The 17,045-nt window shown below is 46.4% G+C and overlaps 3 protein-coding genes across 6 annotated transcripts in view; 2 read left to right on the forward strand and 1 right to left on the reverse strand.

Annotated features, from left to right (window-relative positions):
- The window catches only part of wb (wing blister), a 76,336-nt gene extending 72,169 nt beyond the window's left edge, over positions 1 to 4,167 (forward strand). For 2 of the 3 annotated variants that reach the window (XM_001356167.4, XM_015181306.2), the window contains 7 exons: positions 19 to 301; positions 384 to 534; positions 602 to 1,259; positions 2,319 to 2,937; positions 3,009 to 3,142; positions 3,206 to 3,434; positions 3,501 to 4,167. In XM_001356167.4, the coding sequence (XP_001356203.3) occupies positions 19 to 301; positions 384 to 534; positions 602 to 1,259; positions 2,319 to 2,937; positions 3,009 to 3,142; positions 3,206 to 3,434; positions 3,501 to 3,655 (2,229 nt within the window). In that variant the 3' untranslated portion in view covers positions 3,656 to 4,167. Of the gene's footprint in view, positions 1 to 18; positions 302 to 383; positions 535 to 601; positions 1,260 to 1,447; positions 2,144 to 2,318; positions 2,938 to 3,008; positions 3,143 to 3,205; positions 3,435 to 3,500 lie in introns of those variants that run through there. The other variant, XM_015181305.2, reaches the window with a different exon arrangement.
- A 332-nt stretch (positions 4,168 to 4,499) lies between these two features.
- Positions 4,500 to 9,928, forward strand: ms(2)34Fe (male sterile (2) 34Fe). Of its 2 annotated transcripts, none has more exons than XM_015181304.2 (7): positions 4,500 to 4,829; positions 4,887 to 5,263; positions 5,541 to 8,773; positions 8,835 to 8,989; positions 9,049 to 9,259; positions 9,309 to 9,416; positions 9,473 to 9,928. In XM_015181304.2, the coding sequence occupies exons 1-7, from the start codon at positions 4,592 to 4,594 to the stop codon at positions 9,846 to 9,848; spliced, it is 4,698 nt and encodes a 1,565-aa protein (XP_015036790.2). In that variant the 5' UTR covers positions 4,500 to 4,591; the 3' UTR covers positions 9,849 to 9,928. The 2 variants fall into 2 exon arrangements, with proteins under 2 accessions (XP_015036790.2, XP_001356202.3); XM_001356166.4 differs by having other exon boundaries at positions 4,890 to 5,263.
- A 2,049-nt stretch (positions 9,929 to 11,977) lies between these two features.
- LOC6902692 (nardilysin-like) lies at positions 11,978 to 15,941 on the reverse strand. Its single transcript, XM_033380326.1, has 4 exons — positions 15,639 to 15,941; positions 13,964 to 15,586; positions 13,592 to 13,876; positions 11,978 to 13,538 (listed from the first exon to the last, which is right to left on the reverse strand). Exons 1-4 carry the CDS (start codon positions 15,698 to 15,700, stop codon positions 12,443 to 12,445), a joined length of 3,066 nt encoding a protein of 1,021 aa, XP_033236217.1. The 5' UTR covers positions 15,701 to 15,941; the 3' UTR covers positions 11,978 to 12,442.
- Between the last annotated feature and the right edge of the window lie 1,104 nt (positions 15,942 to 17,045).

The raw sequence follows: 17,045 nt of genomic DNA on the forward strand, positions 1-17,045 counted from the left end.
CGCTTTTTGTTTCCCCAGAATCGCTCGGTGTCGGTAACATTGAGCCGTGGACGCATCATGTTCCGCATTGACTACGGCGACGAGTCCAAGCTGGAGATCAACACCACCAAGAAGTACAATGTGGGTCAGTGGATTAAAATTGAGGCCGCCCGCGAGTTCTCGGCCAAACGAAGCACAGAGAACGGCATGCTCCGCGTGAACAACGATCGTCCCATCTCCGGAGCACCTACACTGCCCGTGAACGCACATTTGCTACCAGATTTGTCGAAGGCTGTCTATTATTTGGGTGGAGTGCCGCCAGGTAAGGATTATAAGCTGATCCTTTGGGCCTTTGAAGGTTTCTTCCTAACGTTCTCTAACGTTATCTTTTTGTTTACTCATAGGCTTCACATCAGGCACGACGAAAGCTCCAGGCGCTGATAATCCCTTCCTTGGCTGTATGACGGATGTTCAGGTGAACGGAGAGACGTACGATCCCCTAGAGAGCTCCAGCTACTTCGGCGTAGAGCCTTCCTGCAAGGACATGATCACAAAGTGAGTAACAAACTTGAACTCCTATATATGTTTTGCTAAAACACTTCTTTTCGGATCCACCTTTCAGGGCTGGGTTCTCGGGGAACGGGTATCTAGAGCTACCTTCGCAGTCGCTGAGGAAGCGCTCGAATACTGCCCTGGTCTTCCGCACCCTACAACCGGACTGTCTCTTGCTCCTCTCCGCCTATCCGCCCGAGGTTCTGGCCGACTACGATGACAAGGACATCAAGGGCAACTACTCAATGAGCCTGGTGGATGGGCAGTTGCACGTCTGGGTCAACTCTGGCCGCAGCTTTGTCAAGCTGTCTTCCAATATCAGTCAGCTGAATGACGGTGAACTGCACGTGATCAACATGATAAAGACTGGTCGCCGGCTGGAGCTAATGGTGGACGATGAGCTGCAGGATGTGCGCAGCCTGAGCGGCAACCCAACGGTCATTAGTCTGCCCCGGGAGGCGGGAGGTCTCTACATCGGCGGAGCTCCCCCGCACGAGAGCTTTACGCCGCTGGCGCCCACCTTCGTCAACCTAGAAGGAGCCATTCGGGATGTTGTGTTCAACAACCGGACCGTGAACTTCAACGATGCTCTGACCTTTTCCAATGTCCAGATCGGACGCAATGGTCCCCTGATGGGCAGTCTCAAGGGTGGACTCTACGACGTGTTTCTCAAGACGGAACCGATGATCGGGAAGAGTTTCACGGCCACGCCGGAGGGCTGCAAGCGGGTGAGTTGCTAAGGCTGTTTCCTTCTTTTTTGGCTTGGTATGGGAAATTGGTGAGGAAATTGGGGAGAAGAGACTTGGATGGGACTGTGACTGTAACTGTCCATCCCCATCCGCAACCCTGCATGCAAATTGTGGCTGCCTAACTCTATCTTAAACTCAAACTCAAACGTTTCTCTTTGTTCTTATAGGATTTTAGTTGCTAAGCAATTATGTCAAAGCTGCTACGCTAAAAGCTTCAAGCGCTGCGCCTTAAGAAAGCTCATTTGTATACTAATTTCGCCTAAACATTAAACACAAACACACAAAACAAAACAAAAAGCTAACCAAACAAAGCTACTCTATGTGGTCTACATGTGGATTAATATAACCTTTATATAAACATCATCAAAGATACATATAACATGAGCTCAGTCATAGCTGGAAAGTTGTCCTACGTAATCATGATCATGAAAGTAAAAGCGCAACGAAAAGATAGACGGGCCATCATGTTTGTTCATGTGTGTTCATGTTTATGGAGGACAACTTGGCTAGCGTTAAGTCCGGAAGAGGATTGGTTCAAGCTCCTGGGCGCATCGGGTCCTCGGCTAACACAAAAAAGCGCTATAATCATAGTTAATAATCATCTTTTTTACGACATATATTTTTTGTAAATATTTCATATGACTTTTTTGCTACACGATAAGTACGGCTCCGAGCTCAGTCTAGTCCTTAAGATTCACACCACTCATATCAACGCTTTGTGTACGTTTTTGCTTTCATAAATGTATCATACGATTAACACTTGCTTACCTACTTCGCGACCACAACACGGACATTTGATTGTTATCACATCATTTTTAAATCACGTTTCAAATAAAACATTTTTATAACAAAAAAAAACCGAACAAAAATCATGGCAAAGTTTTTATTCTTAACCCAATCCAATCCAATCTCTCGGAGTGTTCTCTCTGGGAGATCGCTACGCTTAGAGCTCAGAAACTAACACAAAGTCGTCGGGGTGAGTTGAGTTCCTCGATAGATTAAGTAGGTCCCGGGACTAATTCGGGCTCTTTCTTGCAGATCGGCAGCTACTCCTACGAGCCGAATGCGTTCAAGTTCGGAGATGAGATTTACAGCTATTCGCAGCTGAAGCTGCCAGAGCGCCGCTTCTGGCAGCGCAACTTCCGCCTGAGCTTCGACTTCCGCTCCTTCTATCCCAACGGCATGCTCTACCTATCCCCTGGAAGCAAGGAGAAGCCCAAGCACTACGTGGTACTTCTGCTCAAAGACGGACAGCTGGTCCTGGTCGTGCGGGGTCGTCGTCGCGAGGAGCTCCAGCTCACCGCGAAGCTCAACAATGGCGAGTGGCACCGGGTTACTGTCAGCTGTCATGAGCGGAAGGTCACGATGTCGGTGGAGATCGGCCGAACGGACCAGAAGACCTCCGCCCAAATGAAGTTGCCGAAAAAGATTGGGGCCTCGCAGCTGCTGCTGGTCGGCGGCCTGCCCCAGGCCCCAGTAAAGGTGGCATCGGAGCTCTACATGCGACTGGAGCCTTTTAAGGGCTGCTTGCGACGAGTTACCATCAACAATAGCACCCAGGACCTGGCCCGTCCCGGCAAGCACTCGAATGTGGGGCAGTGCTTTCCCACCGTCGAAAGGGGCAGCTACTTCCCCGGCGATGCCTATGCCATATATAGTGAGTTATACCTGTTATGTACAGCAATGTACAGAGATCTTGGTGTCCTAACAATTGTTTCATTTTGACAGAGAAAAACTTTCATGTGGGAAAATATCTGGACCTAGAAACAGAATTTCGAACGTCGGAGTTATCGGGAATATTGCTGAGTGTGTCCGAGCCAAGTGGATTCCCAGCTCTATCGTTGGAGCTTCACAACGGCAATGTAGAAGAACATCCAGTGTGTTCCGTGATTACATCTAAATTGTATCTCTTTGTCATTTTGCAGATCGTTTTCTCTTGCGATCTGGGGGATGGAGTGCCCCTGCGTCTGGAGTCGGCATTGCCTGGGAAGTATGCCCTGTGCGACAACAAGTGGCATAACATTTCGGCTCTCTACGATGGCGAGCAGATTGTCCTTCGAATCGATCAGCTGCCAGCCGTCATCAGTGCTGGAAACCCACGGAACGCGGGCAAGGTGCAAACCCGTTCTCCCCTCTACATAGGCGGGCTGCCAGGTATAGGAACAAACATATGCTCTATGGGAAAATCAAGCAAAAATACTTATATCTCTGGCCTTTCAGATGTTGCTCCCAGCGGATCGCTGCTGTCGAGGGAGAACTTCAAGGGCTGCATCCGAAACGTGTCCATACGCAACGAGAAGCGCGACTGGATCGATATGGACGATCTGCGTAACGTCCTGCTCAGCGAGTGCCTCGTGTCCAGCGATGATACGTAGCTGAAGAACTATCCGGCCGCCGTCCGGGGCGTTTCTGGTTCCTGTTGACGACACACCAAAACTTTTTCCAAATGTATTGTGATCAATTACGAGTTTTATAGCCTATCACTGCCATATAAGTTAGCCTAGCTTAGGATTAGCTTTGATATTCATATGAATAGTACATATCTCAACTAAACTTACTTAGAACTTTTATTTCCAGTGACTGCATTTCGAAATCCGCAATCTGATTTGTATTTATTTCGCTTATTTATCCCAGTTATTCTTCCCACTCGCTCTCATTTATTTATTTTATGTTTTAAAAGAGGCTTTAAGTTTGTACTTCTTTTCATTCGTTTTAACCGAATCTCCTGCTTGTACAGTCCAAAACGAGATAATTACCATTAAGTAGAATTAGTTTATACGACTTTCATTTGTACATAGAAGCGGCCATTTAGCCTGTAAGCATCATAACATTTAGATCTAGTATTGGCATCTATATAAATTAAATAAAAAACCATTTATTAAAACGATAAATAATGCGTTGTCATTTCGTGCAGCGGAGCCATAAGGCAATTTTTTACTAAAATATTTAAAAATTTACAAATAATGCCGTTTAAACTAGTTCCGTGCGATTATGATTTAAATAAACAGATAACTCGGGATTTAATATTAATACTTATTAATATTATAGTACCCTCTGTGAGGATGTAATTTGGTTCTGCCCTTCCTTTTGATATCCCATTTGACACCTAGGGTTGTATAAGGGTTTAAGTTTGACAGAGCTTAATATTGTTTGAAGATATTTGATGGCTTCCTAAATTTTAGTTGTCTTTGAAAATTTGAATAGCTCGCTGGGAGATTTGTGTCGCATATCTGGTTCATCAATAATAAAATAAAAATAATAAAATCCATTATTTATATATAGTAGCAAAAATATATATTTTGTAATACACAATGAACACGGCTCGGAGCAGCCGACGAGGAAACAGGCCATCCGTGAGTGATCACGCCTATCATATCTACTGCGTTAACTTCTACGACAATGGGCTGAGTGCGCTTCGAGACGAGTTTATAAGACGAATCAAGTGCGGTCTGCGCCGATCTCTTTTCGTTATAGATGTAGAAAATGAGGTGCAGTTGGCCATCCAGCAGCAGGACTTGCGTATCTCAAAGGCGTATTCCAAGAGGACGGGTAAGTGGATATGTATGTGGACCATCAGCAGGCCCGACAGTCACCACAAATTTCTAGTAGGAGCAAACGAGCTAATGTCCACGGATCCCGTCAGCATTACCATGCAACGAATACGAGAGAGCGTGGCCGAGTACGAAAATATAAGCAGGAATATCGACCAGGAGCTGCACTTTAATCTTTATGAATATTGGCAGAAGAACTCTCCGGCCGAGCTGAAAAATATCTCGACCGACCCCAACAAGGAGCGAGCATCCAGAACGAAGAATACATTAGATACCATGCGCACCAATGCCACTGCTTCCAGGAAGACAACCAAATCCAAGGCCGAAAAGGGATCTAGCGAAATGCCGAAAATGGAGAAAATTGAGTGCGTGTCTGTCACGGCCAAGGACCACCATAAAGTTGGCAAAGGGAAGCCGCTGTCCAAGCGCATGGTAAGCGAGTTGGTTATGGAGTTATGTGCAACAGTTTTAGGAAGTCGTAAATAGTATGTAATTAAAAGGCGAATACTAGGCAGCAACTTATTTATTCCTGCTGAGCCACGTCCGTCCAGTCCATCTGTAGAAATCCCAAGATCTCAAGGTCCAATTCTGCGGGATACTATTTGAAATAGTTAAAGAGTGGATACTAAGGGATTTGTTGCTCCCTATACTATTGTGACTTTTCTAAACCTTTTCTATAAATCACTGCTCTACCTGCTGTTCTCTGTAGTATATCAATGATAACCCCCTGACGACGAAGATCATGATCCTGGTCATTGGCCACTTCGACAATGATTTCTACAAGTCCCTGCTGGCCAACCATCAGCCAGTTCGAGCAATAATCCACTTCCTACCCGAGGAGTGCGCTTACGATCTGCTGGTGCCGCGTCCGCGCCGGGAACGGTATCTACAGGAGACCATTGAAAACATCCAAAAAGACATTCATTCGCTGCGCAAGAGGACGGCCACCAAGCGCGTGGGCATATTCCAGCAACAGCTACCCCAGATGTCCGCCTGCCTGGCGACTAAGTTCACGGACGACATCTTCAATCAGCTGAGCTGGTTCGTGTACGATTTGGAGACGCTGCGGGAACAGTACGTATCGTACTACCTAGCGCCCTACCAGGAGATCAATGTGAAGATGAGCCCGGACGCCAACATGCTGGATAGTTTCCACATGGCCGAGTCGCTCAGCATTCAGGGGCACTACCTGAAGTCTCAGATGCCAGCAGCCAGGGCTGACGTTGGGACCATATATCTATACGTAGAGTCCCTAATGAGCATATTTGGCAATCCCAGGGAGCTGATGACCGAGATGGAGGTCCTACTGCTGGCAAATCCCACTTCTTCGGCGCAAACACGGATGCTTGACAAAGTCAAGGTCTATGCGAATGCCTTTAAGAGCATTGTGAAGCTGTCCAAGAACGAACGACTGTTTGTCGAACAGGGAAATTCTCTGCTAAGCAGCATTCTCTCCTACATGGACCAGTCGTTAATGACCAATGTCTACCACGGCTGTCTCGAGTACAACGTGATGCGACGCTACTTCACCAGTGGCTACATCACCGAATCCCTTCCGTACTCACCCTACAATGGTGAGTTGGAGCCCATCTTCCTTCCCAAGTACGCCCAGCTCTATCTCACGGACGATGCGGTGACGCAGCGCATCATAGAGCTGGTCAACGACTACGATGACATCACCGTGGAGGAGGTTTTCCCCAGTGTGAAGCTCTACACCTTCAGGCGGGCTCTCAACGAGGTCTTCGAGCAGCAGAAACAGACTGTGCTCCCCACCCGCCTGTGCTTCAGGGACTTTACCCTCTTTGAGATGGAGCAGTTCCTAAATGATCTGGTGACCCCCCAGATGTTCGATGAGGCCATGGAGCAGAACGAGAACTTGGCTATGGCTCATAGCATTGCCACAATGCACGGCCTTGAGAACGAGCCAATGATAATTAAGTGCAAGGGGGGTCAGCGTCTCAGCATCGATCCACATGTATTCGTTCGGCCGCAGTCGCTGAAGGCGCAGATAAAAGACAAGGAGAAGGAGGAACACACACCAGCGATCGCAGCTAATTTAGAAAGTACGAGGAGTACAAAAAGTCTGCGCCAGTCCAAGACTAGCCTGCAGGCGAAGTTCAATTTGACTGGGAGTGGGGGAACAAACATACCCTACATTGGACTGGGACCCAATCATCCCATGCTCAAGGGCTACAACCTAGACGACACACAGCAGAAGATCAAGTCCAAGACCTCCACGTACTTCTTCGAGGAAGGCCGGATCACGCTGTACGAGGAAAAGTGGAATTTCCGGCAGATGAACAAGTGCCTCTCGCTGAACGTCGACGGCCATCATGTGCACTTCAAGGGCTCTGCCAAAAGTGTGGGTACCACGGATGGAAATATTCGCGTTGAGTCGAAAAACGGAATCAGCCTAAGAGTTCTGCTCTCGGACAAAGAATGTGCCAAGGCTGTGGTAAACTACCCAAACGGACTGAGCACCTACTGCCATGACACGCATGCCGAGCACGTGTGGTCCATTCAGGAGAACAAGCTGGACGAGAGCCGTCGAGTCTGTACCCCATACGGCTGCGTCATTGTCTACTACAACAACAGCTCCACTGTACTGATAATGCGATACAATGGAGAGGTGTATCATCTGTTTAGCTATACCGAAGCGGAGGTCGAGGAGGAGGAGGAAGCAGCAACCGAGTTCATCAATGCATGCTCCACCCAATCCACCTACAGCAGTTACCAGCCCCTTTCCAACGAAATCAAGAAGAGAAAAAGTCGCGATGTAAGATCTTCGCAGAATGTTCGTTCCTCGGGCGGCGCCGATAGCCTCTCTCGCCCCTCAGTTCAAAGCAACACCTCCAAGGAATCTTCCGCAGCCCGCAAGCAGCGACTGGCCAAGTCCAAGCAGGCGGCAGTTCTTTTCGCCAGCATTGACTTTGAGCTCAAATACCTCAAGTTCATCATGGGCTTGTACAACCTCAGCTACAAGCATCTGAAGCTGATCACCTCGATGGGCAGTGTTGTACACGTGCAGACGGACGGGAAGATCTGGTGCGGGAAGCCCTTCAAGAACACCGAATGGCACGACTACTATGCCAATGAGTCGTATTCGATGCGGAATGATGGTGTCAAGGTTATATGGACGAAAGAGGAAACGAGATGCTACCACAGAGACGGCACGATCATCAGGACTGGCACTATTGAGGGCTGGGATCCGGGCGTCTTGGTGGACGAGATAGATGCCGAGATAAGTTCCAGTAGCTCGCATCGCGCACTAGTACGTAGGACTACCAAAGAGGTTGGTGTCCCCCCCAACCCCCTGTATATCAATATTGCGGAGGCTGATCCTTTCGGACCAGTTGGTCAGACGTCAGCGAGCTCTCGGGGTAGCCTTCAGAGCATAGCAACAGAGGTGCCAAGGAAAATGAGTATACGTGAATATCTTGTTGAAGAGGAGGGAGAGGAGGTCATCATCTGTGACATGAGCTTCATAACCTACGTCCCGGATAGTTATTTCCTTCAGCACCAGCTCTATGCCGGCATCCACTTCACCTTCACACACCTCACGGACGTGGATCTGAAGATTGAGACGGAGGTGTTGATGTGTGACAACCTTAAGATTCGGTTGTACAAGGCGCCACAGATCGAAGAGCTGAATCCAGCTGAGGTCAAAGAGGTATCCACCGTTGGTGATGCTGCAGAACATAAATTGCCTGCTTTTCAAGCAAGCCAATCTTCCGAGGCAGACTCAGATGAGTGGATGAAGAGGAGAAATCATGCTTCTATCAGTGGTGGGGGGTCCACGCAACGGCCACCGCCACCGCCTTTCGAGAGCGCCATGGTGGATATAGAAGGCATCAACCTTCGGATAACTGTCAGCGAGAAGCAGGCCGTTGTCACGACCCGGTTGCGTAAGTTTGGATGCGACGAAAATGCTCTGGTCGTTCGGTAAGCGGCATCTGTAGAATGTTCGACCAATTCACCGAACTACCAACGGTCTTTCCCTCAGTGAGGATATCACGCTACAGGTGGACTTTGACAAAAATCTGTCGACCACATTTCGCAATTGGGTCGAAATACTGACAAAGTTCATCAACTGCTTCTGTCCCAAGTGGAGGACCGTCTACTTCCTAGAATCTTCCTCAACGGAGTGTAAAAGAAAGGGTAAATAATCACACCATCCATCATCCGTCCATATCAACTTCCTACCAGGTCCTTTGCAGGCTTTGAGCTGGTTAGATCGATTCCTCCCCTGGGCAAGTACAACTTCTGTGCTGGCAACTACTTCATCGATGTGAATGAGCTAATGTCGATAAACAATCGCATGAAAAACGATTTTGATTTTTATGACAGTGATATGGTTAAATTTCCACGTTTTCCACTCTATAAGACAGGGCCCCAACCAATTGAATTTCCTATGGTTTTAAATGCCAAGTACGTATTGAGCAGCGCATGGAATTGTTTCTAAGAATATGGTTTTTAGGATCTTTGTAGAGCTACCTACACAGCTGGCCAACTCGGATCGGATTCATCACTTCATCAATCCCTTTGACCGGATCAAGTTCAGAAAGCTGCGGCATCGTTTCAACGAGTGAGTGCTGCAGAGAAGCCAAAACCTTGTTCAGTTTTTACTGCCTTTATCTTCAGGTCGGTTCTGTTCCATCTTCATCCGCGTCTGCGTCAATTGGTGCAGCAGGAGATCAGCAAGCGCAGCTGGGCGAACCATCATCAGGAACAGCAGCGGCGCAACTTATCAGAGCAGCAGCGCCTGACCCTCTACCTGGCCATGCTGAAGCACAAGGTGTATCCAAATTACTTCCAGTTCAGGGACCAGTTCTACTACCATATTCGCAACATTGACTTCTTCGAGTTCATGGCCATCAAGTGCAGCGAGAAGGCCAATCCCGAACATTACCGTGAGCACATCGATGAAACAGAAGAGCCCACTGCACCGGCAGCAGTACCCACAAAGAAGAAGAACAAGAAATGCTTGTGCCCCAAGTACGTCAAGTCGCTGCAATAGCAAATACGAGTACCATGCCCACCCACTACTTACGCCTACACAAGTCGAAATAAATCTGCGTACAACCAAAGACAACATAACTAGTCTATTTATCTATTTATATTGTCTTTGGTATAGCTATGTGGTCACTCAAACATTTATTTCTTTTATTCACAATTTGGGCCTGCTTTTTTCATTCATATGACCGTATGTCAGACCATAATACCCTTTTCAAACTAGCTGCAAAAAAATTAGAGAAAGTATCCCCGATGTCATCCCATAACGGAGTCCCGAAGCCAACTCACCCACACCACAAAGAAAGAGAGCCGCCAGCAGCCCGAATCAGGCCATGCCCTTGAGAAGAGAGCGATGGGGATCAGCAGCCCGGGAGCATTAAACAGAGCAGCTAAGCCAAGAGGGGGTTCAGAGAAAAAAATTCCCGCAACGGAGGAGCATGCGCGCCGGACATAGTGATTTAGTGATTTTTTTTGTTCTGAAAGAAAAAGTGAGTGGGATGAGGATGGAGTAGTGGCCATCACCCTGAAAAAAAAAGATAAATAAAGCTGTGATTCCAGGGGATCCAGATCAGTGAGAGACCAGGAACCAGGACTAGCGGGACGGGAAAGAGACCCAAGAAGCATAAGAGTGAGTCCGCTCCAAAGGGGGGAGTAAAGAAACCCCAAATTTATTTTTTTTGTTGGCCAATCCGCAGGAAATAGGTCACAGCTCCGCCATCCTGGCTTGCTTTTTGCTGGGCTCGTAGACACAATCCTTGCCACGTAGCGCGTTGCCCATTATTTATTTTTGTTAGACGTCTCCTTTTATATGTACATATATGTTAATCCCCTAATTTAAGTCCGCCCATATTATATCTATATGCAACTTATTTATATTTATTATATTAATTATTTCTATTTAGCTATTTTTTAACCGCCCGTAGTGGCAGGCTTAGTGTAGCAGTGTGTAGAAAGTGTAGAAATTGAAGTGAAAATTATAACGAAGAAAATGAATTGCTAAGCGTTTCATATGGGGCGAAGAGGAGCCACAGCAACGAGAGGGTAAGGCTGCTGCACATGGCAGGGAGATCCAAAACGTTGTTCAGATCTCAGGTAGGGTGGGTGCGTCGGGGGTAAAAACATCGACACCTCGACCTTGTCCAAGTCTGTGTTGAGGGAAGTTACTGTAATATTGATTGTCGAGTAGAGTCCGTTTGCAGTTTTCTTTTTTTGTCGGTTACTTTTGTTGTTTCAATTTGTTCGAGATGTTCAATTAGTTGGTATATTGTGCGACCTGAGGGCTTGGGAAGTACCCAGCCCTGGGATGACTGGCTAGCCGGCCTTGCCCCGAAGAAAACAAAGGTTCGTAACAATATACAAGTATGTACTTTATGAGGTTTATATATTACGCGGCAGTGGTAGTGGCCGAAAACGATAGAAAGTTGTTGTGTAGGGGGATGCATATATAGAGCGCGATTCGAATGTCTGTAACTGCAAGATCGTATGCAGAGGCAAGATCAGATCAAGACAATAGAAATGAAGGCGATAATGATGACGATCAGCTCAAGACTGACTAAAGAAAGAGAGTTTTAGAGAATCTCGGGGCTGCTGCTAAGCCGAGCACGAACGATAGAGCGCGAAAGAACAGCTAAGATATCAATACACAGGTAACTTCAAACGGCTTTATTCCCCCGACCTTTACCTGGAAATTGCCACAACGTTTGATTAATTTTCAATAACTGATCATTTTCAGCAAGCACTTCAGAAACCACTTTCATCTTTACCTGATGAGTGTATTTTGTCTTTCATTTCGTTGTTGTCATCGGCTGCCACTAACAAATGGGGGAAATTATCGAGGATTGCACAGATCCGCGATACAAACTTCCTGCCTTAAATCTATGTTATGGTCTCCGTATCCCCTGGCGAGCGAGTTTTTCCTTTGCACCTGATGACTTTGCTGTCGATTCACAACTGATCTGATTTCAAATGACAATCATATGCTAAAATCTCAATGTATGGACAGATCTGCCTCCGATTGACTTCGACTGCGATCGAGGAGAAGCCCTTCTAAAGCTATGTTTGTAGCTATAAGCCCAGTCGTGATAAGAACTTGCCGTTCGCATCGTCTGCCACGGACTGAAACACGTCTTCTTTGTTTGTGGCGTAGGAGATTTATTATACATTTAGTTGATCAAAATTACAAATTACATTTAAAGGAACATGTTGCCAGAGCTCAGCAGACTAACCCACACTTACTGGTCACCGCCGTTTGCAGCTGTCAGCTTCCCTGATTTCAGGATCTTGTCGACGGGAAACACATCTATGTAAGATTTATAAGACGATCAGACAGATACGACATTTCGCAAGTCTATATCCATATGTGAAGATGATGATAATATTCTTGTAATTTTCTTGTAATATTAATATTGAACTAAACTTAGAAATTCATCTATATCCATATGTGAAGTTAATGATAAATGTATGGAAATATACTTCTAAAATGAATACTTATTTAAACTTAGAAATTCATCCGTAGACGGATTTGACTGGGTTGTATGCAAATCTTTGTTCTGCAAATCTTAATTCTGCCATAGAAAATCGGCGACGGCTGCGGTACGTCTAGTTTCCTTCAGCACATGGTTCTACAGAGCGCTTGGGGTAAATCTCGAGACCGCTTCTGAATTCGGAAATGGCACTGTTCATGACTTCTAATTCGTGTTCGTATTCCACTTCGTATTCGACATCGTCTTCCTCTTCGACATCGTCCTCCTCTTCGTATTCGTATTCGTCTTCGTCCTCCCCTTCCTCTTCGACATCGTCCTCCTCTTCGTATTCGTATTCGTCTTCGTCCTCTCCTTCGTCTTCGACGTCGTCTTCCTCTTCGCCTACTGTATCTGACGGTTGGTGTCCTATGACATGAATAGACAGTTCGCGCCAATCGGTATCGAATAGGAAGCGAATGACATCCGATTTGGTTATAGTGCGCAACACATCGGCCTTTTTCTGTCTACGACCGAATATATAGTCCCCGCCGATGATCTCGCGAAAATTCTCTGTCTCCTCATCCAACAGAGTAAGTGCAGGGGCAAGTTCCCAATGGAGAAGGTCGTCTACCCAGGATGCGAAGCATTTGGCCTCCATTTGCATGGGAATCATACAAACCTTACAGCGAAATACCTCAATCTCGTTCTGCATTTGTTTGGCGCGGTCCTCTTCAAAAGTCTCTTTCAAGTTTACCGTAAGGGCATAGCCGACAATGCCGTTTTTGACGTGGACCCAGCCATTAATCTCTTCGCCGAGTTTCTTGAGATACAAGTCCGGGCTATTGAACAACGTATTCAAGAGGTCGAGTATGGTCTCCACGCGTAAAGAGTTTGCTCCGATTTGGTAGAAGTTCGTGATAGTAGTGGTTGTAGTGTGCAGGCAGGCGGTGTCGTAGCAGAAGACTGGGCAGTGCTGCGGAAGCTTTACGATACGATTCTCTACGAGCCGATGATCTTTAATGGGCTCGCATTTCAACCGGCTGAGTACCGAATTGAGCACCTTGTGGGCTGACTCCTCCGTGTAGTTTCCCTGTACGAGGGCCTTGATGTACATCTCTTGTGGTAACTTCTGGGCAAATACCTTGAGATCCTCCATGGTGATGTCTTTAAGGGACTTGTACTGGTCAATTGTGGCCCATGGATTTTCTCCAAGCACACGAGCGAGGATGTCCCTAAAATCACAGATTATAATTCGAAATGCAGATATAATATGGAGATCACTTACGTTGCTAACTGGGATGGACATTTCAGTAGTTTTAAGTAGGATTCTCCCTGCATCTCGAGGTAGGTGGTGAGCAAACATTCACAGAGGGTGGCGCCCACACTGACCATAGCTTCGACAATGGCCTCCACAATCAGATGGAGCTTTTCATTGTAGCCCTTCACAAATAGCCGCAAACCATTGTCGTAAACCATGAAGCAGTAGCTGAGATTTGCCTTTTTGGCGAGAACCATTTCCTTGTGCACGTGCGCTTTCACCAATGAAACGTACAAGTCGCACATAGCAGCACTAAAAAAAAAAAGAGGAGCGTCAAGAAAGAACTATTGGAAATACATTCGATGACTAGATGGCTAGTGTGACATATAAATCGCTTACTTCTTCGCACTCTGACTCAGCAGCGGCGTGATGAAAAAGAAGCATAAGTAGGCTTTCGGCTTCCCAAATTTGTCATCCTGTCGGAACCACAGCTCGCAGGTGTCTGTCTTTACCAACCTCTTGGGGTAAGGTGGCAGCGTGGGCTTGCCCTGCTCATTCCAAAACATCTTGAAGTCGTGGGCCACAAAGGGATTGGCTCCGGGTAGAAAGAGCTCATCAATGGGCTCTGATTCGATCCACAGTTTCTTCCACTTTGCTGGCATCGGTAACGTGGTGTACTCGGTGCCATGCCACTCCTCCCGCTTGTCGTATGGCATGCCCTCGAACGGCTCTTGCGAGGTAATCATTAGATTGAATTTAAAACTGTTCAGGTGGCCGATCAGTACGGACAGGTGCTGCTCGTCGGTGTCGAAGTAGAGCTCCCTGGCGGTGAGTATATCCTTGGGGGGATAGTATTTGCTTTTGAAGACCAGTTCATCGACATCGTGTTTATCGATACGGTCAGGGAGACGAAACTCTGCGACCTTAATCTTCTGCTGCTGTTCGTACAACTGACGCAAGGAACCACTGGAACAGTTGGAGAAGACCTTCAAATAGGCAAAGGTGGCGGACAGAACCTGATCGATGTGCTGGAATCCCTCGTCGGTGAGGCCAATGTCCACTTTAAAAAATGAGTGCATTGAGTGTAGATTGAAGCCGGTCTCGTCTATGCCAGCATGGAGATAGTGGGCCCAGTGGCGGCGCTCTAGGTAGGCGTAGAGACTACCGTATCCCTTGTACTCGATCAGGTAGGAGAGTAACTTATCGGGATTGCTGTGATAGTACTGACGCATGTTAGGAAGCACCCAGGTTAGCTCAAACTTGCGCCATTTCTCCACGGCCTTCACGAGGAAGACTTGCTCGTGGAACGCCGGACGGAAGGCGTTGCGGTAATCGAACTTGGTCAGGTCGGGCGCCTTGATGTCATTGCGGCGTAGCTTGGAAAAGTGGCGTACCACCATGTTCTCTAGCACATCGATAGGCATGATACCCTGCAGGCACACGTACATGCGATTGGCCGCATAGTTATCGCGCCAGGCATCGTGAAGGGCTCTGTGCAGGGCACTGTCATCGACTTTATCCTTAAGCGATTTCATGTTACCCCAGTTAAAGGAGCCATGCGGATAGCCATCGGTGGCCAGACTGGCGAGCAGCTGGTTGCGACGCAATACATCTTTTTGCACCTTCTGCTGAAACTGAAAGTCCACGAGAGCACGGGCACGTTCCATCGTCTCCTGCAGCATCAACGGATGCTTCAGAGAGAACATTAAGTATTCTAAACTCGAATCCAAGTGTTCATCGGGCACAGTAAACGAGAAAAGCGTGTCCTCGCTGAAGATTGATGAGAAGCATTCGCCGCCGTTTTTTTCCACATGCGCAAAGAAGACATTCTCCGCCGAATCTGGCGTGCTGCCCATGAATACCATATGTTGCAGAAGGTGGGCCAGGCCCTGATAGTTGCACGGATCGGCGAATGGACCGTGGTCGATCATCAAGGCACAGGAGGAGTTATTGGGAAATCCAATGCCAACCGATGGTGCCGAAACGATCAAAACTTGTAACCCATTGCCCAGCACAAGAGATCTAAAAGGCAATTGAGTATCGTTTCGATGGCGTGTCTCACCAATTCACTTACTTGTACATTTTCCTGTCGTTCTCCGATTTGTGGGGATCCTCCAGATGCTTTACTTCCGCCATTATAATGTGTCGTCTAATGACACAGTTCTTAACTATACGTTGGACCTAAATGCGAGTTTTATTTTAATTAGTTTCGATTAGTTAATTGGGTTCGATATTATAAAATCCGCCAACGCCAGCTTCACACAAAAACCAATATGGGGGAAAATGCGGGAGACAACTTTCAGTGGTGGCCTTCCGTTCTTGCGATAGTATTGATCGCTCAGAACCATCGATTGACTTAAAGTCGTATCACTAACCATACAGTATACAGTATATATACTGTATGGTTAGTGGTATCACACTAGAAAAGGCACCGAGACCAGATGTAAAATGTAGATGTAGTCTTTGTTGTGACAGGTAACAACGATGATTTACTATAACTCTGAAATAATATTTGTTCTGAAAAGGCTGTGCTTGTTGAATAACATCGTTTTGGTACAAATATGAAGATAAGATAATAAACTATGGTTCCATGGGAACTCGTAGTTCTAGGATATGCAAAGACGGTCATGTGAACCTTGAAATTTACCGTTCAGTTGAAATGAAAGAATTTTCTTGCTTCCTTAGATTCACTAGGAATAGTTTTCCATCAACTCGTTTTTCCTCCGAATAATACTAAGAACTGGTCGACTATTAATACAAATAGGAAACAATCCGCTCAATTTAAAGTTGAGTTCTGCCATATTAGGATATTTCAGGTTAGGTCTAGTACTTCTATACCCTATACTTAAAATGAGTGAAGGGGATTGGATTTAGATTTTGTATCTAGTCTTCAGGGATATGACACTGTTACAAGTGTATTTCAAACATACGCCTCCTTCCACCTCACAAAGAACCTTTGCCCATCGCTAAAAATAGGCGCCCAGATCCCAGAGACTACCCATAATCATAGAGAATGATTATATCTACCAGATACGAATTGTGAATTTGAATAACATCGGATCATTTTTATAGCCAAAAGAAACAAATCAATTTTCAGTGGCTACGCAGCGCTCGACGACACGCGCAGACTGATTTTTTGTCTCTCTTTAATATTAACGGCGTCTGCCGGAGGAGAGCCATACTGAATAATTATCGGGTATCCATATATGTAAAGTTACGGTCGCAGCAGCAACTTACAACGTTCCCAACGTTTTTGTTTGGTTTCTAACTTTTTATGTTTTTATCTATTTGTGTTGTGTTATTTTGAACCGTGCTAAATAGAATAAAACAGTTTTAAAAAAATTGTTGATTTTCAAACACGGTTTTTGCCAAACCGTGTAAGAAAAGACCGTGAAAAATAGAATGAGGTGTAATTTATATTAACATTAATAACATAATACAACAACACTCTTACTCTACGAACCAAGCCGACTTTTTCTGA

The sequence above is a fragment of the Drosophila pseudoobscura genome, chromosome 4, assembly GCF_009870125.1.
Source record: "Drosophila pseudoobscura strain MV-25-SWS-2005 chromosome 4, UCI_Dpse_MV25, whole genome shotgun sequence".
Taxonomy (NCBI): domain Eukaryota; kingdom Metazoa; phylum Arthropoda; class Insecta; order Diptera; family Drosophilidae; genus Drosophila; species Drosophila pseudoobscura.